General features: G+C 42.0%; 1 protein-coding gene and 1 long non-coding RNA gene across 3 annotated transcripts in view; one reads left to right on the top strand and one right to left on the bottom strand.

Moving 5' to 3' along the window:
• Positions 1–23950, bottom strand: part of LOC138854089 (uncharacterized) — a 119806-nt gene that overhangs the window by 36896 nt on the left and 58960 nt on the right. The window lies entirely within an intron of this gene.
• The window catches only part of LOC128696948 (uncharacterized), an 86034-nt gene that overhangs the window by 32750 nt on the left and 29334 nt on the right, over positions 1–23950 (top strand). The window contains exon 4 of the mRNA XM_070095330.1: positions 12550–12683. Within this exon, the coding sequence (XP_069951431.1) occupies positions 12550–12683 (134 nt within the window). The remainder of the gene's footprint in view (positions 1–12549; positions 12684–23950) is intronic.

Here is a 23950-nt window from a genome sequence, read left to right as displayed (position 1 = left end):
ACCCAACAAAAAAGCCGCAGTAAGAATAATCACTAAATCCCATCCCTGGCAACACCCCCCACACTCTTCATAGATCTAAACTTACTCCCTGTTCAGTACATCCACACTTACTATTGTGCAATCTACATCTACAGGACCTTAAACTCCAATATCAACCTTGACCTAAAACGCTTTCTTGATAGTTGTGACAGAACCCACAGGCACAACACCAGACACAAACATCTCTATGACATTCCCCGTGTCCAACTAAACCTTTACAAAAATTCAATGTATGTCCAAGGCCCTAAAATCTGGAACACCCTACCTGAAAATTCCAAAACTGCAGACACATTCATCACCTTCAAAACTACCATCAGAAAACATCTTATCTCCCTGATACACCCTGTCAACTAATAATACGAATACCACCTGGTGGTTCACACTTACACTCACTCACCCATTTGACCATAAACAGAAATATCAATCTCAATCTCAATCTCAAAATATTGAATCTTAACTAGTCATAAGTTGGCCTGTGATACTCCAATACTGAAACTATGTATAGTGCCAAAACAAAAGCATTCACATTGCTAAACTCACAACTAGTATTTAGTCACTTAGCCATAATACCAACTTACCTCATAATTTTGTAATATTTTAAACTTAAGATTTAATATAAGTCTGCCCGAAATGCCTAGCAATGCTAGGTGTTCTAGTGGTACACTCTGTAATTATTATTTTACTACATGTAAACCACACAATAACCAAATTCTGTAAACTCAGCATTGTAATCCTTATAGAGAATAAATTTTGAATTGAATTGAATTGAACTGAATTGAATTAAGTAACTGGCAGTCAGACAGTGGCCTAAATCACGCACACTGGCTCTTTTTTGTACTTTGTTTACGGCGATTAACCCAGTCGCAGATTATGTCTGTTATACCCGGCATCACCCACCTGTACATGATGCACAGGCAACAGCGACATACCCCTCCCACATCAGGCTGCAAAGTATCTATAACGACAGTAGCGACAGCAACAGGTGCAATCACAGCAGATGGTGTCCTCAGATGCAGTGTTATTGATACTTTTGACATCAGTGACAATGTGGCCGGTGCCAAGTGCCTCATCAAATAACATTAATAATCAAAGGAAGTGCCATTAAAAGCCGTTTCAAGGGAGTGAAGGTGGATTAAGTGGGGCACCAAATGGCAATATCTGTGGTCATAGAAATAAACGTATAAATATCACACTGTAAACAATAAACATCCTGCTGCTATAAGCTATACTATAAACACTAAGATACTTTAAAGCCACAATAGTATAAATACCCCTACTATGAGCACAAGCATACTATAAACACAAACACAAGCATATCTTGAACACAGGCATAAACACACGCATATTATAAACGTTAACATAAGCATACTATAAACACAAGCATATAAACATAAACCTACTGTAAACATAAGCATACTATAAACACAATAGCATAAACAATAATATAAACAAAATAAGCTCCTTATCCAATAAACACCACAACAGTAACAACAGCTGCTGCAGAAAGAAAAAGGCAGAGGAACATCGACGGCGGAGTTTCAGGAACCCAACGACAATATCACGAACAAGAACTGCGCCTGTAATGGGAGTTTAAGCCATCAGCAACAGTACAGAGAAGTCTCAGGCCATCGTAAATACTAACCTCAAGAGAACCGTGAGGAGGCGCAGCGGGAGGGGAAGAAAGATGAACCAGAGAGGTCCTTAGAGAAACAAATATCTGGATACACGAGGATGTAAAGATCGAAGCAAACAGAAGAATGTAAAAGAGTTGCAGCGATACGTATGAAGGTTCAATATGTGAAGAGCACTTTGACCTGGCTAATAATTCTCTTGAAAATTATAAATAGAATACATCACACACAAGAACATTCAAACTAAATTTAGTACACTATAATAACTATCACCAATATAACAACACGAATAATATCAAGAGTAATCACAACCAGCATTAGAAGGTAGGCTGTTTTGAAATATTTAATGAACACTGACCTGTAGATTATTCAAAGCTTTTGTCAATAAAAATATAACGCACACAGCAAAGATAATATTAACGTACTAAAAACGGCTAACAGGACTAAACACTACACAAATTCTATCACTTCAAGTTAAATTAAAGAGAATCATTAAAAATCCCATTAAAATGTTAAATATTAAAAGATTCCTTAAACTTTCCTGAGATCCTAGCAGGCACCTTAGTAATTACAGAAACAACTATGAAAGCGAAATTGCCTAAGCCCTGGGAAAACAGCTAAAATCTATTGCACAGTCGGCTGGACGCTACAAGCTACACAGAGATGGAAGGAGCACCTGATGCCTGCTGCCTATAGGCGAGACGTTTGCGCCTGATCTTCATTTGACAAATATTCATCTCAAATTGTCATTTCCTGTTCAGAGAAAGAGCTTAACGACTACGTCCTGTCGAACCCTGTATAACTTTCTATTCCTCTGTAGGGCCCCTAGGCCCGCTACTTTTCAAGGACCTTTCCATGTATGCGGCCTATGAAGTTACTAAGGCAGAAGTCTGCAGTAGAGAGGGCTCGTTATAGCAGCACCTTCTTGTGCTGCCTATGCAGAGTGACAGGTTTTTTTTTAAAACATAGGGTAGACAAATGCATACTGGGCCAGGGCAGACACAGCGTCTTAGGGACCAAAATAGATAGTGAATCGAGTTCCAGCTTAACCAGTTATATAAACAAGAGCCGCGAGGATTGCGTGAAGCTCCACAGTGAACATTATACACACTTGGTAAGTGTGTACAGTAGGGATCCTCACTGGTTATTTCAAAGCTACCACCACCATTACCCCTTAACTCACAAGCAAAAACCTTTGTCCTTGAAGTACGAACAAAATCATTCTACGAAAGTTTAGCCAGGATCACCCCTGGGGCTCGGCAACAAGGGGTTCCCATTCACTACCTAAGGAGATAAACCTAATGCGCTGTCCAACGAGAGCAGGAAGAGAAGCCAACTTCTGACCACAGACACATCAAGGCCATAATACAGGATCGAACGCCAATCACAGGAAGCCTTGCACAATGAGCAACAGGCTCCTCCCACTCACACCTCGACGACCACAGCATAAGCCGGATTGCCAGGTGTTTGCTGAACCCGAAAGAGGTGCTGTAGCAGAGGATTAGCTCATGAAGATGCAGAGGACTCTCACCAGTGGGGAAACAATCCCCATCGCAGAAACTAAATATATGAGGGAGTTGCTGAGTTCTTAGCCAAGCCATGCCGCTCAAACCTCATCACCACCTTAAAGGTAAGACGTTGGGACGCAGCAGGCAACTTTTCTCTGAAACGCCTTATTGAGGCGCTAGAAAAAGAGAGGAAGCAGCCGGGGTAAGTGGATGGAGGAATGAAACCTTCATTATTACTTGTGCTGGACGACCCACAAGGTTTCTGCGATTTATGAAATACAGTGAAATTCGATGGTAACCCTTAGATCTCGTGCAGTTTCGATGATTTTGTCGGTGTATCAATAGCGCTGTACCAGTGACGGGTGTGTGCAACTTTTAAACACACACTGGTGTGTGCAACTTTTAAACACACCCGAATGAGTTTAAGGCGCATAACTATTTTTATTATAACTACGAGAAATCACTAAACCCGTAGGGGGGGTTAGTAATGCCTGAGAAATAGGAAGTAGGATCCTAGGAATCACCTCTAAGCGGTTAAAGACCTTAAACAAGTCTGGGTTTCCATTTTTTAACCGATTTTTGAGATTGAAATTTTCTTCCCATCTTCCTCCGGGCTGTTACGAGCTGCAGGTTCATCTTTACCTATTTTACAATGCAAAACTCTCTCTCCATGAAAGAAGAATTTGAAGGAGACGCTGCTTTACCTTATTTGCCAGTCCATCCTGGAACCAAGCAACCCACGTCCTCAAGCCAACGTCGATTGTTTACATACGATTTCAAGCAAATTTCTCGATATTACAGATTTACAGGATATATACGTCGAAAATGTATATCTAACAGTGTATATACACCGAGTGTATATCCATCAGTGTATATACACTGAGTGTATATCCAGTGTATATTCACCGAGTGTATATCCAACAGTGTATATACACCGAGTGTATATCCATCAGTGTATATACACCAAGAGTGTATATCCAGTGTATATAGGCTGAGTTTACTATAATCCGTACATTAAGGATTAAAGTATACTTGACTGGTGGTGAATAGGTGACATGTAGCCTTAATGACCCTTGTGTTAAGCCCGGTTCATTAACTTTAACGGTATGCGTTATATAGGTTATCTTTCGTTTAGTTAGGTTAGGTTAAGTCAAATTCTGTCAAGATAAACTGTCATCTTAAATTGATTGAATTCCTGTAGCAATAAAAGTTTATTTTGCAATTTGTTTTTCCTTCAAGCTGTATGTACATATAAGCAATTTACTTTAAATTAATCATAACTTAAAAATAATTACATATTTTTAAAGCCACTTGGAACTTGATGCAGGGTAACTCGTGCGAAAGTGAACGTCATTTGGAGGACAGCATTTCATTATATTCATAGGGAAGAGCTAAATCCTTAGGGACCATATAGGGACCAGTTACATCCCCTTATAATCTTTAAAGAGCGAACATAAATTCTTCCATGCTCAAAATATTTTCAAGTGGACTCGCAGTGCGTAAAGATTTATTTGGCAATTGTTTATTTCCTCTGAGAAAAATACTTTCAGAATTTCCGGGAGAAAAATACACAACATTCTGAAGAAACATTGCTAAGAGATCTAAGTTTTAATTGCCAGTCAGTGTCCCTGGCGAGGCGTGGAGAGTCTTTACTCCTCTTGAGACACCAGACACTACTGGAGGCGGCCTGACGAGCATAGGACATCTGCTGTCTCCGTGACCATTTATAAGTAAGACATGTGGTGTCTTATGTGGTGAAAGACACAGTTAGGTATCTATTCCGAAACGTTTCACCTAAACATTAAACTTCTTCAGTCGAATACAGAGGGGGCAACAGAAGCAGTAGAAATGTAATGTGATGTCATCAATCACTCGACAAGGTAGGTATAATGTTCATCAAGAAACAAGACAAGTGTTTCCTGACGCAAGTCTTGGTCATATGATAACCCGCTGCTGGAGCTTTGGGTCATCTCATACAGCAATAGCATGATATTACGCTGATGAGAAGCATTAGAGTAGTGCCATCAGCATGCAAAACTATACCAATAACAGCAATAATCCCATCAGTAGCCAATATTGTCCCAGCAGCAGCACCAGCAGTAGCAGCAGTAGTTGCTTCTGGTACCGACGGTACCAGAAGCAACAGGAAATTTACTTGTTGAAAGCATTCTACCACTGAAAGCAGTAACCAGTAGCAGCGATACGAATAAGCATAGCAAATTATCCTTTAAATGCAGCTTTATCAGGTCATGACTACGAAGTCTGCTTGGGCAGCGTTTCGCACTTACAAGTAAAACGTTGTCCAAATTGACATGTTCTGCAAAATTTCTGTAATTTCCCACATTATCAGCCAACGAGAGCAACAATTCTCATGAAGTATTCCTCTCAGATACAAACAACAAATTCTTCTACGTGCTATCCTGAGAATACCATCAGTGTTAGTAGCCCAGTCAAAGATGCTTTAAGCGAGAACTTGTCATTCTTATTGTCCCTGAATAGCTGACCATCTTGGCACCAGGATCGAAATATCTGGCAGCTGATAAGGATGAAGAAGAAGCTTTCTGCGAGAGAAGATTTTTTTAAGACAACGTCTCGTTGCTAAGAGCTTCATCAAGTCCAACGAGGACTTGATGTAGCTCTAACGGAGAGAAACACTGGATTTATGCAAGTCCGTTCCGCAAAGTGTGCTTTATGTTAACACTTGTTTTACGTGAGGGAGAGAGAGAATTGGATACCTATCGAGTGAAAGGGAAGTATTTTAACCGAGCTTACTGATAATCATTCGGCGCTCTTGCCAATACAAAAGCGCAAACACCCACAAAAAAAAGTACCCCTAGCTAGTTGATAGGAATGTGAAAGAACATAATAACCTCATTTTAGCTCATAAAAGTATACGTGAGAAGATATACAGCAGACGTTTTAGCACCATCAGGGAGAAGTTGAGATAGTCGTAAACTAAGGAAATAAAGGTGCCATAAGAATAAGAAACGTATGCCTTCAGGAATGAGAGTGGCAGCTTGCAGGAAAAAATCCAAGAGGAGGGTGTGTGTACTACGGCCACTGGAAAAGTTAAATTTATACTTAACACTGAAGACGGACACCACGAGCGCAGCTCTGCTCCTTAAACTATAAATTTACCATAAATACAGGTACACACAGGAAGTCTTCCACAGCTGTAAGAGTATCTTTTAAATTCAGACAGACTGAAGAACCTTCCCCAAGTTGTTTCAGTCAACATGAGAGTCTCGTCCTTTGTTAAGACAACTTGAGGATCTGTTCTCCGCTTCTCCTCCTCCCAGGAATTCTGCATATATTTTCTGGAGTTCTGAACTGCTCTTTGGGTGTTGCTCTAGCTGCAGGCATATCAAAATAGCACAACAATTTACAGGAGGGAGATATGCATGAAAGCACATCTCAAAACAATACAATCAATACAGAGGTATCAAATATGCAGACGGAGCAGCCATCAGCAGGCACCCTGTCCTTCAAACACGAGGGGCGTTCTCACATGCATTTCTGTTTACCGAATTGTCTGATCTAAATAACTACAAGAACTACATGTGTTCTGATTGCCGAGTGAACCCAGGAAAATATCTCTGCATCACATAAGCCCAGTTCCCTCTACATCAGTGCATGCCAAAGGAATAGCACAGAGTGAAGCATAAAGTTTATAATGCCTTTAAGTATCAACATTTAACATTCCATGCCAATCAGAAAAGGAGCAAACAACTCGTCACATGGAAATAGATATCCCAGATTTGTTCAATACAAAATTGCCTAAATTAGCTCATACACAGCCCAAAAGCAATTGCAGTCTTCCAAATTTCAGCAGCACTAAGTCTGAAGCCGTTCAGAAGCTGCCTTCCCAAGCTAGCGGTATTGGAAGTTTGAAGCCGAGTGCATGAAACATTCACAAATTACAGCATGAAAATCTACACAATCCAATGTTAATCCAAAACGTTCTCTAATGTACATAAATAACCAGCACATAGGAGAGAGGAGCTTACGACGACGTTTCGGTCCGACTTGAACCATTTACAAAGTCACACTTGTGCCTTTTTGTTATTTATTTGTTCTCTAAGTTACGCCAGCAGATCAATTATGTTAGTTAACTGACATATTTGTACCTACACAGCCCAAACTTAAAAACAAAATATACTTTTCAAAATAATTAACAAGACACTTGTGCAACATTTAGGTATCTTTATTTTGGAAACGTTTCGCCAGCCAATGGCTTCTTCAGTCCATGAAAGCTTGGAGCCTTTTAAAAGTGCCATACTGAAATTATCGTACAGAAAAAAATATTTCATAAAATTAGGAAATGGGAAAATACACACCCCAGTAAGAATCCCAAGTTCCATAAGAGTAAGATGCACTAATGAGGGCATTTTGAAGCCGAACTTAAGCGAGTTTCTTAAGTTTATCACACGGAAATCAGATTCAGAAATAGTTAACATAAAACTGATCAGAGGCCATCTGCACATGCCAATAGTTGAAAGAACCTTTCCTCTAGGTACAGTACACCGGCGTTGAGAGTTTAAAGCCGATCGGATGAGTTGTTCAAGTGATAAACGAAAACTTTGAAATAAAAACATTTAAACCACCACTTAAAGATACCCGCTTCTACCTGGAGGGTATGCCGGGGATCAACGCCCCAGCGGCCCGGTCCACTACCAGGCCTCCCGGTGGATCAAGGCCTGATCAACCAGGCTGTTACTGCTGGCCGCACGTAGTCCAACGTACGAACCACAGCCCGGCTGATCCTGCACTGACTTTAAGTATCTGTCCAGCTCCCTCTTGAAGGCAGCCAGGGGCCTAATTCTCCTTATGTATGGTGGGAGGCTGCTGAACAGTCTTGGGCTCCGGACACTTATGGTGTTTTCTCTTAGTGTACCAATGGCGTCCCTACTTTTCATTGGGAGTATTTTGCACCGCCTGCCCAGTCTTTTACTTTCGTAGGGAGTGATCTCTGTGTGCAGATTCGGAACCATTCAAGGATCACAACAGTGCCACGATCGCACGTGCAAAGAAAATGATAGGATGGATAATGAGAACGTTTAAAACGAGAGATGCCAAGCCAATGATGATCCTTTTCAAATCACTTGTTCTCTCTAGGCTGGAATACTGCTGTACATTAACATCTCCATTCAAAGCAGGTGTAATAGCAGATCTAGAGAGTGTACAGAGATCCTTTACTGCATGTATAAGTTCTGTCAAGCACCTTAACTACTGGGAACGCTTGGAAGCACTTGACTTGTACTCGTTGGAACGCAGGAGGGAGATATATCATAATCTACACTTGGAAAATCCTGGAAGGAATGGTCTCAAATCTGCACACAGAAATCACTCCCTACGAAAGTAAAAGACTGGGCAGGCGATGCAAAATACTCCCAATGAAAAGTAGGGACGCCATTGGTACACTAAGGGAAAACACCATAAGTGTAAGGAGCCCAAGACTGTTCAACAGCCTCCCATCAAGCATTAGGGGAATTGCCAATAAACCCCTGGCTGCCTTCAAGAGAGAGCTGGACAGATACCTAAAGTCAGTGCCGGATCAGCCGGGCTGTGGCTCGTACGTTGGACTGCGTGCGGCCAGCAGTAACAGCCTAGTTGATCAGGCCCTGATCCATCGGGAGGCCTGGTCATGGACCGGGCCGCGGGGGCGTTGATCCCCGGAATAACCTCCAGGATTTTCCAAGTGTAGATTATGATATATCTCTCTCGCTTCGGGAAAATCTAAATATTTGTTTACATATTACGTTAACGCAAATCTACTTGTTATTATACTACTCACAAGTACTTTTATTATTCAAATAACCCGCACAAGAATGCGGGTTATTTATGTATTATAGTAAACTGCCAATAACGTAGAGAAGTGCGGGTTTCTTCCGACAGAGCATAAATAAACAGTTCATACGAGCGTTGATATTCCTTTTCAAGTTATAGGACGGGCTGCAGGAAGAGCCCATTCTCGGCGTATGCATGATCGAGCCGTAGAGTATTGGTCTGAATGTGCTCACTGACTGGGCAAGTGTGTGTGTGTGTGTGTGTGTGTGTACTCACCTATTTGTGGTTGCAGGGGTCGATTCACAGCTCCTGGCCCCGCCTCTTCGCTGATTGCTACTAGGTCCTCTCTCTCCCTGCCCCATGAGCTCTATCATACCTCGCCTTAAAACTATGTATGGTTCCTGCCTCCACCACATCACTTTCTAGGCTATTCCATGGCCTGACTACTCTATGACTGAAGAAATACTTCCTAACATCCCTTTGATTCATCCGAGTCTTCAACTTCCAATTGTGACCTCTTGTGTCTGTGTCCCATCTCTGGAACATCCCGTCTTTGTCCACCTCGTCTATTCCGCGCAGTATTTTATATGTCGTTATCATGTCTCCCCTGACCCTCCTGGCCTCCAGTGTCGTCAGGCCGATTTCCCTCAACCTTTCTTCATAGGACAATCCCCGTAGCTCTGGGACTAGTCTTGTTGCAAACCTTTGCACTTTCTCTAATTTCTTGACGTGCTTGACTAGGTGTGGATTCCAAACTGGTGCTGCATACTCCAGTATGGGCCTGACGTAGATGGTGTACAGAGTCTTAAACGAATCCTTACTGAGGTATCGGAACGCTATCCGTAGGTTTGTCAGGCGCCCGTATGCTGCAGCAGTTATATGATTGATGTGCGCCTCAGGAGATATGCTCGGTGTTATACTCACCCCCAGATCTTTTTCCTTTAGTGAGGTTTGCAGTCTTTGGCCATCTAAACTATATTGTGTCTGCGGTCTTCTTTGCCCTTCCCCAATCTTCATGACTTTGCATTTGGCAGGGTTAAATTCAAGGAGCCAGTTGCTGGACCAGGCTTGTAGCCTGTCCAGATCTCTTTGTAGTCCTGCCTGATCCTCGTCCGATTCGATTCTTCTCATTAACTTCACATCGTCTGCAAACAAGGACACTTCTGAGTCTATCCCTTCCGTTATGTCGTTCACGTATACCAAGAACAGCACAGGTCCTAGGACTGACCCCTGTGGAACCCCGCTTGTCACAGGCGCCCACTCTGACACCTCGTCGCGTACCATGACTCGTTGTTTCCTCCCTGTCAGATATTCTCTGATCCATTGCAGTGCCTTTCCTGTTATGTGTGCCTGGTCCTCTAGCTTTTGCAGTAACCTCTTGTGAGGAACTGTGTCGAAAGCCTTCTTGCAGTCCAAAAATACGCAGTCGATCCACCCCTCTCTCTCTTGTCTTACTTCTGTCACCTTGTCATAAAACTCTAGTAGGTTTGTGACACAGGATTTTCCTTCCCTGAAACCGTGCTGGTTGTCAATTATACACTTGTTTCTTTCCAGGTGCCCCACCACTCTCCTCCTGATCTTCTCCATGACCTTGCATACTATACACGTTAGAGATACAGGTCTGTAGTTTAGTGCCTCATGTCTGTCTCCCTTTTTAAAAATTGGGACTACATTTGCCATTTTCCATACCTCAGGGAGTTGCCCAGTTTCAAATGATGTGTTGAAGATCTTTGTTAATGGCTCACACAATATCTCTGCTCCCTCTTTAAGGACCCATGGAGAGATGTTGTCTGGTCCCACCGCCTTTGAGGTGTCAAGTTCGCATAGCAGCTTCTTCATCTCCTCCTTGGTTATATGTACCTCATCCAGCACTTGCTGGTGTGCCCCCCTGTTCTGATTTCTTGGAGTCCTACTGGTTTCCACTGTAAATACCTCTTTAAATCTTGTGTTGAGCTCCTGACATACCTCTCGGTCGTTTCTTGTGAATTCCCCATCACCCTTCCTCAGTCTGATTACCTGGTCCTTGACTGTTGTTTTCCTCCTGATGTGGCTGTACAACAGCTTCGGGTCAGTCTTTACTTTTGATGCTATGTCATTTTCATATTGTCTCTGAGCCTCCCTTCTTATCTGTGCATATTCGTTTCTGGCTCTTCGGCTGATTTCTTTATTTTCCTGAGTTCTCTGTCTTCTGTACCTTTTCCATTCTCTAGTACACCTAGTTTTTGCCTCCCTACACCTTTGGGTGAACCAAGGACTCGTTCTGTTCTTCCCATTATTTCTGTTTCCCTTGGGAACAAACCTCTCCTCTGCCTCCTTGCATTTTGTTGCTACATAGTCCATCATTTCTTGTACTGGTTTTCCTGTCAGTTCCCTCTCCCACTGAATGTCTTGAAGGAAGTTCCTCATGCCTGAGTAGTTCCCCCTTTTGTAGTTTGTTTTTTCCCAGCCTATTCCTGCTACTCTCTCCACTTGGAGCTCAACTATGTAGTCGAAGCACAGAACCACATGATCACTAGCTCCCAGGGGCCTTTCATACATGATACCCTCGATGTCCGAACTACTCATGGTGAATACAAGGTCCAACCTTGCTGGTTCATCCTCTCCTCTCTCTCTGGTAGTGTCTCTAACATGTTGATGCATGAGGTTCTCCAGTACCACATCCATCATCTTGGCTCTCCATGTGTGTGGTGTGTGTGGGTGTGTGTGTGGTGTGTGTGTGGTGTGTGTGGGTGTGTGTGTGTGTGTGTGTGTGTGTGTGGGTGTGTGTGTGTGTTGTGTGTGGGTGTGTGTGTGTGTGTGTGTGTGTGTGTGTGTGTGCTGTGTGTGTGTGTGTGTGTGTGTGTGTTGTGTGTGTGTTTGTGTGTGTGTATGTGTGTGTGTGTGTGTGTGTGTGTGGGTGTGTGTGTGTGTGTGTGTGTGTGTGTGTGTGTGTGTGTGTGTGTGTGTGTGTGTGTGTGTGTTGCTACACAACGATCAGCACATGACACTGCCGTCAACAGGGTTGATATCGATGGATGCATTTTTTACATTTCGTTTATACTCTGTTAAACTTATAGTCTTATACCTGTTTCTACCCACAAATTATTTTAAAATCCGGCCCTATTTCATGTATATTAACCCCTTACCCCTTCCTTCAAAGATTCCATCCAAAACAGTCGACAAAGAGCATGGTGCCTATTAACTGTTAGCCACAGTAAATAAGCACCAAATAGGCACAGGTGTAAGGAGCGCTACTCATATATCTCCATCCCCTACAGAATTGATAGAGTCCTTCAGTACTGGCACCCCGGTAATTATGAACGGCACCTGCATGAAGGGGAACAAATGAATTACTTATTTCGCTCTATGGTTTCAGATTTACAGGAAACACTGTTTGATATCTCTCACTACGTACATTCTGGTATGACAAGAGAGTTGTGGTTGAGTGGAACAAACTCCCCAGCAGCGTCATTGAAGCGAAAACCTTGTGTAGCTTTAAAAATAGGTTAGATAAGTACATGAGTGGGTGTGGGTGGACCTGCCTAGAAGGGGTCAGTATACCTGCTATAGTGCTCCTTCTTTCTAATGTTCTCTCTCCCCCACAGACCTGCCGGACGAGGTTCCTACCATCAGTGGGGGACGAGCAAAGTATCATGTTGGTGATAAATTGGACGTTAACTGTACGTCAGCCCGTTCACGACCAGCTGCCTCTCTCATGTGGTACATCAATGACGACCAGGTCAGTCAACATCAACAACAAACAGATCCGTTAACTGTGCAAGTCAACTACACCCAGGTTAGTCAATAATGTTAGCAATGACTAGATTAGTCAGTGACTTCAGCAAGAACCTGGTCATATATGTTGAAAATGGTATAGAACACTGACAGGTAAGTCAAGGATATAATGGTCAGTCAAAGACCTCCAGTTGTCACGGACCAACGCAAACTAGAGACTGATAACAATGAAAACGAGGTCAGTCAACAATTCAGTCAAAATCAACGACTACCATGGCAATCAATGGCATCGGTGGCAATCACGTCGGTTAACGACATCAGGGTCAATCATGGACATTAACGACATTCTGGCCAGTTAACAAGTGATCTGTAGTTATCTGCGATGAGTCAGTTATGAGGTCAGTAAGTCAGGGGGTGTCAGTCACTCATGGGGGTCAGCTATTCATGGGGCAGTATCACTCAGCATTTTAAGAGGGTAGGTAGTCAATGAGGATTTTGAATAAATAATTTCGAAAACCAGAGAAGATTAATACTTCTGTCATTGTTAAAGCAATGTTCTCAAACTAAGATGATCATTCCAATATCTACTAAAAATTCATCGTTTTGTAAGTCGGTTAATCAACTGCCATGTCTCGAGAAAGAGGATTACTTAAAGTAAGATAGGGGAAAACATATCTTAAATCTTCTTTGCAGACTTAAGGATTACTTTCTTACCTAAAACTCTTATGGTCTAATCCCTTTTATATCCTCTGACAGTTCCTCCGGAAGCCCTGCCGCCCCCTTCCAGCACCATTAATTATTCTCGGGAAACGGATTAAAGATTGTTAGATCTTCGCCTTGCTCTATATTAATCTTTTCTCTCTGTCTCCGAGGATAATTCCGAGAAGCCAGGCTGATCAAGTCGCTACACGGCTCAAACACGCTAGATTAGCTATGTATTACCATTGCTTCATTCATCTGAATATTATCTCCCTCATGCCTTCCTAACGACAATCCCTTCATTATCTTCCTCACTCGCCACCTTTCTCACCCTCCACCTCGTCCTCTTCCTCAGCTACTGGACCCATAGGTTATTAAAAGCTTGTCAATTTAAATTTCGCGTAAGTTTTAAAATGAGATAAATATTGCGGGCAACTGAGTAAATCATTTTAGGTGATTACCGACTAGTCATGCTATATTTTAATAAGTAATCTTTAGAATTTAATTAATTCTACCCTTTATTCTTAAGTTCTTACATGCTAAGCGCCTCGATTTAATATTTATCGACCTGTTCATTAATATAATTTTTATTGTCTCAAATCAATTTCTCTATGTAGATGTTTATGCTAGGTTAACGTTAATTAACCGTTTCAATAATTATGAAATATATTGCAACTAAGAACATACAATACCGCATAAAAGTGAGACTATGTTTCCATGCACTAAAACTGTAAATCACCGAGAAGACTGAAGACACATGACAGTGAAATCCCGACATTCACAAGTTGGTACCACAGTCACTTTTACCCGTGGGAATGAGTTGCAGAAAGATACGAAGGTTGCATAGATGGACGGGCTTTAGCTGAACTTTACGTTAACCTTTACTCAGAGTTTGGTTTGCAATTGCATGTTTGCTACTTCCAGTATGAAACAAAAGTCCGGTTCACTTGACGGCTGTGTGCAAATGTTTCTATTGAAGAATAAAGTCACTGTACCGTGGTTGAAACAATTTACAAATAGACCTTAATCTTCAGATGAATCGACAGTCAGTTTATCAGCATGTCATAGATCATTTTCAAATGACAGCGCGTTCACTCACTCTCTGTCTACACTCTTATTTTCCCCCAAGACAAGTGACAATAGCGTTAAAAAAATGACGTAAGGTAGATGAGACCTACAAGGAACAGAAGAGAATACAGAGTGAGACGACAAACACACACAGTAAGCATCTAAGGACCCACGACGTAATCACTTACGGGCTCATCAGCAAATTCATGGGAAAGCACTTTGCTCGTAGGCGTCACACAATGCCTAAAAAATTAAAGGTTAGCTCCAAATTTTATAATTAAGAGCCATTCACTGCCTAGAAGGGAATCACCTACAGGTGAGAGAAAAAGACGCTTCATCCTCCTTGAGAAGGAAAGATGCATCATTCCCAGTTGTTGCCTCCGGTAAATTTGCACAAACTGGTGATAATTCAATGTCTGAAGATCCTCCTCATTTGTTCTCAATCCACGGTATTACCAGTCCGGATGCTGCACTCATACTGGAACTCTCATAGAAGGAGACTCAATGGGGAAATGCAAACTTTCTTCTTGAGACATTCTTTTCTCATGAAGCTAATACTCGGTGAATCTGTGAAAAATAGAGTTTACTGAGGGTTCCTGAAAAATTCTTCACATCAGAGAGAGCTTCGAGTTCATGTGCCGTCAAGACATTTAATCTAAGGCACACCATTCTTTACTGCCTCCTCGGAAAAATCGTGCATCTCGGCCGCCCAGTGAAACCTCAGCAAGTTCATCAGTTAAGCTGTGTTCTTACAGGCTTCATTATATGTATCATCGGATAGAAAAACTGTTAGTAGTGCATTGAATAATGTCGAAACACACTCAGAAAACTCTGCCGCTGCAAAGGCAATGTGAGGAACACTAATTACTGCTAGTATTGATTTAAGAGTATTCCTGGAGATATCTTCTGTAATTCCAAAATGTAGAGCGGATTCAAAAATGTCTTCATTTTCAATTGGTTTTGTCGAATTGGTAAAATACTTATGTGCCGTAGCCTGTGTAACTGATGGGTTTAGTTTACCATGGAGTGAGTAACGTGACAATATTGGCACTGGGAATCACGGGGCAGGTAAAGCTTAAACATCCAATTTTCATAAAAGTAAATAATTTTGTCAAGGATGGGATGCGTTGCTTATTTCTAAAATTATCTTTAGATACGAAGTCTGCTACTGGCTCCAATCCTAAGACTGGTGGTTTTCTTCATTGCTGATGATATTTTACGATGTTTCAACTAAATGCGTTAGTAGGAGCTCTCTCTCTCTCTCTGTCTCTCTCTCTCTCTCTCTCTCTCTCTCTCTCTCTCTCTCTCTCTCTCTCTCTCTCTCTCTCTCTCTCTCTCTCTCTCTCTGTGGAGATCGAGAGAGCTAAAGATCCAGACATATCAACATAATAAACTAAAATTCATATTTTATGTAAAAAAAACATTTTGAAGCGACTCAAATACATATAAATGTAATTCTGAAAGCTCTTATTAAAAATAGTGAACAGTGTAAGTCATCAAAAACTCTCAGTAAGCCTAAAGTTAGTACCTGACCAGCCAGGCTGTGGCTTGTACGTTGGTTTACGTGCGGCCAGCAGTAAAAGCCTGATTGATCATGCCCTGATCCACCACGAAGCCTGATCACGGACCGGGCCGCCGAGGGAGCGATAACCCCCCGAAACCCTCTCCAGATATCCCCACACACATTAGGCAAACCAGAATTAAAATACAAAACCAATCAAACCAACAACCACGAAAAGTCTCACTGCTAAAATAACCTGCACTAATTATCAGTATTACTAAACGTTAAAAAATAGGATATTGATAAAATTTCATGAATTTCTTACAGACTGGAAGGAAGTTGTTAAGGGTTCGAGAGCGCTTAAATATGAAGCTTCGTAAAAACTCTCGGGCTGTCCCACTCAAATATGACCATTACAACATTTCAAAATATAACCCTAAACAGTTTTTAAAATATATAATTAATGGTTAACTTCAAAAGACTTAAAATTTCCATAAGGGTGGTTATATTATTATTATATATATATATATATATATATATATATATATATAAATAAAAGACTGAAGCGTCAAAGTCGAAGAAGTGGAAAAAGTTAAAATGATCTCAGAGTTGCTGGACGGCGAGTCACACAGCGAGGAACAAGAGGAATTGCTGCAATCAGGTAGCTATGGATGGTGTGCAGGTGGCCACGGCTGATGTATATGTATGATGTAAATGGTTTAAAAAGCCAACTGATTGAAGAATGAGACTTGTGCAACATTTGGAAATCTTTATACATTAAAGACGTCCTCCGTCGACTGAGGACAGTCTTATAATGACGACGAAACATACCATCACCAACAATACTTTCTCAAAGTGAAAACTCCATCCATACTCTCCTCAAACTCCTTAACCTTCACAACCTTTGCATTTCCAGCTCTTTCAAAATCTTATCCTCAGAATACCGCATTAGGTCGCGAGAGAATACCACAACCCGGCCCTGATTTAAAGTGGCATGAGTACACAGAACCTCAGCACCCGGAATACTTAAAATATCTCGGGCTGATAAAAGAGAACTATATGTTTTTCTATTTTGGATTCCCACCCACTGGAAAAAAAATTAAAAGATGGTAAGCGTAAAAATATCTGCAAAAACTCTAGCTTGTTCAATACACAAATAACCTGAAGTTTCGACCGAAACGCCGTCCTAAGTTTCATTTTATTGGTGTATTGCTCCAGTCACGGTATTGTGCCTTGTTATTCATTACCGGATTGTTCAATAACGCGAAAACTAAACATTTATCTGAAGCTTGCTTCTAGATGCTGGTGCCAGTACATTTATCATGTCAGGAACCCTTCTGTTGCCACAACGGCAGCCCTACAACTGCTCAACCTTAAGGAAATGGGAGAAGTCTTTGTGTTCGAAGCAAGGAAGGTCAACCAGAGCACTGTGGAACTGCAAGGCTGAGAAGCTTTTCAACTCCGAGAACCTCTTGTCGACTCACATGCCTGTTTGCTTGCCTGTTCAGCTAACCTCTGGTGCCTACAAAGGCCAAACGAACATTATATATATATATATATATATATATATATATATATATATATATATATATATATATATATATATATATATATATATATATATATATATATATGTCGTGCCGAATAGGCAGAAATTGCCATCTTGGCTTAAATAGCAATGCTCATCTTGCCATATATGACAAGTGAAAATTTGTGTATGCAATAATTTCGCCAAAATCTTTCTGAACGTAACGAAAAAAATATATTTGATTGTGTTTGTTTAGTACTACCGTCCTGCCAAGTGAGTGTAAAACGAAAGCCTGTAATTGTTTTACATGATGGTAGGATTGCTGGTGTCCTTTTTTTCTGTCTCATGAACATGCAAGATTTCAGGTACGTCTTGCTACTTCTACTTACACTTAGGTCACACTACACATACATGTACAAGCACATATATACACACCCCTCTGGGTTTTCTTCTATTTTCTTTCTAGTTCTTATTCTTGTTTATTTCCTCTTATCTCCATGGGAAGTGGAACAGAATTCTTCCTCCGTAAGCCATGCGTGTTGTAAGAGGCGACTAAAATGCCGGGAGCAAGGGGCTAGTAACCTCTTCTCCTGTATATATTACTAAATTTAAAAGGAGAAACTTCAGTTTTTTCTTTTGGGCCACCCCACCTCAGTGGGATACGGCTGGTACGTTGAAAATATACAAAACAACCACTCTGAAAGAATAGAGAAATTCCAAGCGCTTTTGTGAGTAACGAAAGCGCTTGGAATTTCTCTATTCTTTCAGAGTGGTTGTTTTGCATATTCTGAAATCACCTGTTTACTGTGATCTTATTGTATATATATATATATATATATATATATATATATATAATATATATATATATATATATATATATATATATATATATATATATATATATATATATATATATATATATATAAAAGGAAAGAGCGAGAGAATTGATTACATGTAGGTAGTTATGAAATTTACGGAGTACTTTATAACAAAAAAGGCACAATACCGTGACTGGAACAATACACAAATAACCCACACATAGAAGAGAGGAGCTTACGACGACGTTTCGGTCCAACTTGGACTATTTACAAAGTCACACTATCGTCGTCGTAAGCTCCTCTCTTCTATGTGCGGGTTATCTGTGTACGGAGTACTTTGATCGCGTTGGTTACTCAGCAAAACAACCATATAGAAATATATACAACAATAAAAAAAAATAATAAATTAAAAAATAATAACGCAATCAAAACATTCAACACAATAAATACTATCATATCAAGTTAAAACATCCAGCATCAATTAAAACAAAAAATAGGCTATTGATGTCAAAAGCTTCTCCTGAAAGTTCCTTGAGGGAGGACCGAGTGTGAACTGGAGTACGTAGAATCTTGTCCTAGGGACACCCCGACACAGACTGCTTAGATTCTTAATTTTGCCTACACTTGCAGTTTTCCTTACCCCAGATCGCCAAGCCCAGCCAGATTCCCCAGTCATGCAACACAGGTAGGTCGTGAGAGCGACTCCTCTGGTGGACAGAGAATTTGTTAGTAAGGCTTCTCATCAGCAGCCAGTGATGAGGTACTATCAGATGACCAGTCACGTACCCACACAGCCAGTGAAGAGAAAGTGATATCAGGTGACCAGAAAACTTGGTGAATCAAAGAAGCAGTGTTCCATTTCTCCCCATTCCATTGCGTTAAGGTTCCTACCTCCAAGGAAGAGAAAGGGGATGGGAAGAGGATCAAAAAAGGGAGGAAACTATATTTGTATACAAAAGACAAAAAAGAATTGTAGGAGCAGGGGAGATAAACGGGCGGAGGAAAGTTATTTAGAGAGAAAAGCGTAAGATAGGTGAGAGGTCCGAAGAGAGGAAGAGGGAGTGAGGGGTGGCAGAGAAAATATGGAGATTGGAAGAGACAGGTGATGGCGGGTAGGTGTTAAACATGTGAGGACAGATGGAAGGGGGTAGGGTAGAGAGAAAGCACTACGAAAAGAGTGAACTATAACACACAGAAAAAGGGGGAAAGAGAAAGAAGAAAAAATAAAAAAACGGACTAGAGAGTGCATAAAGCTCATCTTGTATTTTTTTGATAGCAAAAGCTCCAAGCCTATAAGAAGCACACGTTCGCTCTTATCTTGGTTCCCCCACTTTCTTTGATTGCCTCCATCCCATCGCCTCCTGTAGGGGGTAAAAGATTTGGGAGCCTAGTTATCCCCCTTTCAGCAAACCAGTTAAATTTGTCATTTTTTGAAAAACCCTTCACCACCAGAGGGCGTAAATTGCATAAGAACATAAGAACAGGCCTGGCCCATAACAAAACAAGTCTTTCTAAAACCCCAAAAAACCCACTAACAAAAATTTCGCCCCCCCTTTCCCAGTGCATTTTTGAAAAAACTGATTTTTTTTAAGGTCACACAACTCGCCCAGTTAAGTGGGCAAAAAAACCGGCATCAACATTACCACAAGACAAACGGCCGAGCTTTTTTGTCTTGTGAAGGGTTTTGTGTACTTTTTAATTTTATTTATTAGGGGAAAACGTTTCCCCCGGAGTGATTTCTTCAGTTTTTTTCCCCAGTTTCCCCACCGTTCTTTATCATGGACGGGAAAAAATTAGCTGGCGAAACTTTTCCTAATATACCCAAGAAGGATGGAAGCTTGTTTCTGCCCAAACCTCGGGCCCGGTCTGGGACCAACCAGAGCGCCCCGATTTTAAAGAAAGATCTCTAAGATTAGCTCTTCATTTCGACAACGTTTAGCTTCAGGGTTGAGCTTTATCCCGTCAAAAAAAACGTGATCACAATCATGCCCGGGGGCCCTGCAAACACTCCCCCGCCATACCCCTTTCCCAAAGGAAGACATCATAAGTGACCATCCATTCCCCGATCGACTTTTTGTGTCATTATAACCTCCCCAACATCCACACATTGAAAACTTCGTCAACTGATCAAATAAAAGAACTGGAACAGGGATCACCCCACACTGAAATTTTATATGTTTTTTTTTAAGTGAGCAGAGGAAAGGAAAATTTTGGCTTATAAAATCATCCTGAAAAAAAAAAGGATAACTGTAAAACCCTTTGTCCAAGAGAGAGAGAGAGAGAGAGAGAGAGAGAGAGAGAGGGGAGAGAGAGAGAAAGGAAGAAAGGAAAAAAAAAAAAAAAATAAGGAGGACCAGTGTCGGAAAAAAAAGGACCCTTGACAGACAGGGCCACCTGTTTAGAGCCCTTTGTTTTTCCAGAACAAACCAGCAGGATTCTGAATTGGTAAAACCTCACACGTCACCCATTTAGCTACTCCTATCCCAGCCCAGCAGGGGGGATTGGGCCTTATAAAGACCACAGACCTACATCCCTGCAGCTGCCTCGTACCCTCCTCCCCAAGGGCAGGCCCCCTTACTTTCCCCTACCCACCCACCACCCCCAAACCCTCCCCCACTTCATCGGGGGGAGCCAGTCTATCAGCATCCTGTTGGCCAACTTTAAAGGGGGTTTCCCCATTACTAATGGGGAGAGCTCCCCCTTAACTTTGGAACATTTGACGCCCTGACATGATGGGTTGTTGTTAAAAACATTTTTGGATGACGGGGACTCCAAAAAATTTTTTGCAAGAATTGCTGGCTACCCCTCATGGATGAGAAGAGACAGGCAAGGGCAAGGAGGTGGTGTTGCTGTTGTTTTCCCCAAAAAGTTTTTTACCCCCAGCACATAGATGTTGCCCCCCCTTACACATCTTGAAATGTTTGTTCTTCAAGCCTGTATAAACACTAGTACCTCTGTACTAGCATGTGCAATGAAACAGACCTCAGTGGCAACATGCAGCCCCCATCAACTTCCTAATGGAAAATATTGACTTTCTGCTACAACACAATTTGTCAACATATTATAATTGTTGGTGACCCCCAACCAGCTTTTTATACAGGGGGATTTTGATGACCTTCTTGCAGTGTTTGACATGAGAAACTTTGTTGTTCCCCCACTATATCTCTGGCTCCTCCCTTGACCCAGTAGTGAGTGATCTGGCAGAAGGCATAGTCACTTGTCAACCCCTCGGCTTACGTTGGATCGTCTGACCACAAGGCTGTTTTTACCACACTTAAGATCCCAACAGAACGAGGTGAGGAGTCCACACGCACAACCTGGCTATGGGAAAGAGGGTAATTGGCCAGCCCTTTGTCTCTGAGCTCGCCACCACCGACTGGAATCTCTTCTCCAGGGGGATGTTGACAACCAAGTGAAAGCTTCACTGGACAATCCTTAATCTGCAACAAGAACACATTCCTCACCGGCAATATGTGACAAAGCCTACAGATCAGCCTTGGTTTGGCTTTCGTTGTAGAGAGGCTGCTACTGCTAAGTACAAAGCATGGCGAAGGTATAAGAGACATCCTACCACCTATAACAGGAACTTGCACATGCAAGCCTGTAGGCATATGGGTGATGTTCAAAAGTGGGCCATTGCTAAATGGGAGGTGGACACTAAAAGAAAGTTAGCATCAGGTAGGGTAGGCTCCAAAACCTGGTGGTCCCTGGTCAAGGACAGACAAGGTTATCTGCCTGATGAACTTATTCCACCTCTAAATCGACAGGATGGGACCACCTCTACTAGTAGTCAAGAGAAGGCGGACCTCTTTGCTGAACACTTTGCTACCAAAATGCAAGTTCCTGATCCAGCAAGGGACCCTCCTTGGCTAGCTGCAAGAACTGTGTCAAAACTGTCAGTGGTGACAATAAGGCAGGAGGAGGTGCATTTCCTTCTTAAATCGCTTGACCAAGAAAAGGCTGTGGGCCCAGACAAGTTGAGCCCAAGATTGTTGAGAAGATGTGCAGACCAGCTAGCAGCACCTCTAACTCGCATCTTTCAGCACTGCCTAGTACAGTGTAAATGGCCCTCTCTATGGAAAGAGGCAAATGTAGTCCCTGTTCACAAAAAGAAGAGCAGAGCAGAAATAAGCAACTACAGACCAGTGTCACTCCTGTCAATCACTGGTGAGATCCTTGAAACAATAATCTCAAGACAAATGACAGATTTTTTTGACTACCACTCACTACTTTGTGATCGTCAATATGGTTTCAGGAAAGGTTACTCTGCTGCTGATCTGTTGTTAAACCTCTCCACTAAGTGGCACCAGTCACTGGATGAATCCAAAGTCAGCTGTGTGGTAGCACTGGACATTGCTGGCGCTTTCGACCGGGTGTGGCACCAGGGCCTCTTAGCAAAACTTCAAGCACTGGGAATTGCAGGCTCTACGCTATGTCTCCTCAGTGATTACCTACATGGTAGATCTCTAAGTGTAGCCCTCAATGGAACGGAATCAGCAAGGCATCCTATTGGGGCAAGTGTTCCACAAGGAAGCGTGCTGGGTCCATTGTTATGGAATGTCTACTTCAACGACCTTCTTCATCTCATCCCAGAATCACATGCATATGCAGACGACTGTACACTGACATTCACTTATCCAAGAGAAGAAATGCCAGCTGCTCTAAGCTACATCAATCACCAGCTGAGAGCTATATCAGCTTGGGGAAATAGATGGCAAGTAACATTTGCACCTGAGAAAACGCAAAGATGATCGTCTCTAGGCACCATGATGGTAATGCTGGTGCAGTAGTAAGGATGAATGGGAGGATGTTGGCACCTGGAGAAGAAGTTGATATCCTTGGGGTGAAATTTGACTCCAAACTAACCATGAAGAACTATGTTGTAAATCTTGCAAACAAGGCAGCCTGGAAGCTAACAGCACTTCGCCGTATCTCGCATCTGCTTGACAGTAGGGGTTGCAAGATCCTGTACGAGGCACAAGTACGCTCACACCTTGAGTATGCTCCACTTTCTTGGTTTGCCTGCCACCCCCCTCTCATCTGCGACTGCTTGACAGAGTAGAGAACAGAGCAAGACGTCTCATCTCTCGCCTGGACCCATCCTGGATAGATCTGTCATTTCAGCAGAGCCTTCAACATAGGAGGGATGTGGGTGGCCTTACTGTTATGTACAAGGCCAATATTGTCAAAGTACCACACTTGGATCCACTTCGAGGACAGCGTGAAACAAGCTTTTATGCCACAAGACGGGCAGAAAGCAGCAACTTCACTCTGGCTGTACCCTTCTCCAGAACATCACTCCATCTGAGATCATACATACCCAGGATGACTCGAGTATGGAACACATTCGTACAGCATAATGATGTCAACGAGATAAAGTCAGTTGGTCAAATGAAAATGCTGGCCCACAGATGGCTCCAACTTCATCCTGTTCCCTACTTGTATGTCTCATAACAATAAAAATGCTTTCAAATGAGCTGATGTAGGTAACAGCTCTTAGTTAGCTTGCCAATAAAGTTAGGAATATTTAACCTGTAAATAGCTGTCAATAAAGCTAGGGATCCTTAACCTTGTCAAACCCTGTGTAAAGAGAGAGAGAGAGAGAGAGAGAGAGAGAGACAGACAGACAGACAGATAGATAATGAAAGATAAAAAGC

Source organism: Cherax quadricarinatus, chromosome 49, assembly GCF_038502225.1.
Source record: "Cherax quadricarinatus isolate ZL_2023a chromosome 49, ASM3850222v1, whole genome shotgun sequence".
Classification (NCBI taxonomy): domain Eukaryota; kingdom Metazoa; phylum Arthropoda; class Malacostraca; order Decapoda; family Parastacidae; genus Cherax; species Cherax quadricarinatus.
The sequence above is the reverse complement of the archived record's forward strand: the minus strand, read 5'-3'. Positions and strand labels throughout refer to the sequence as shown.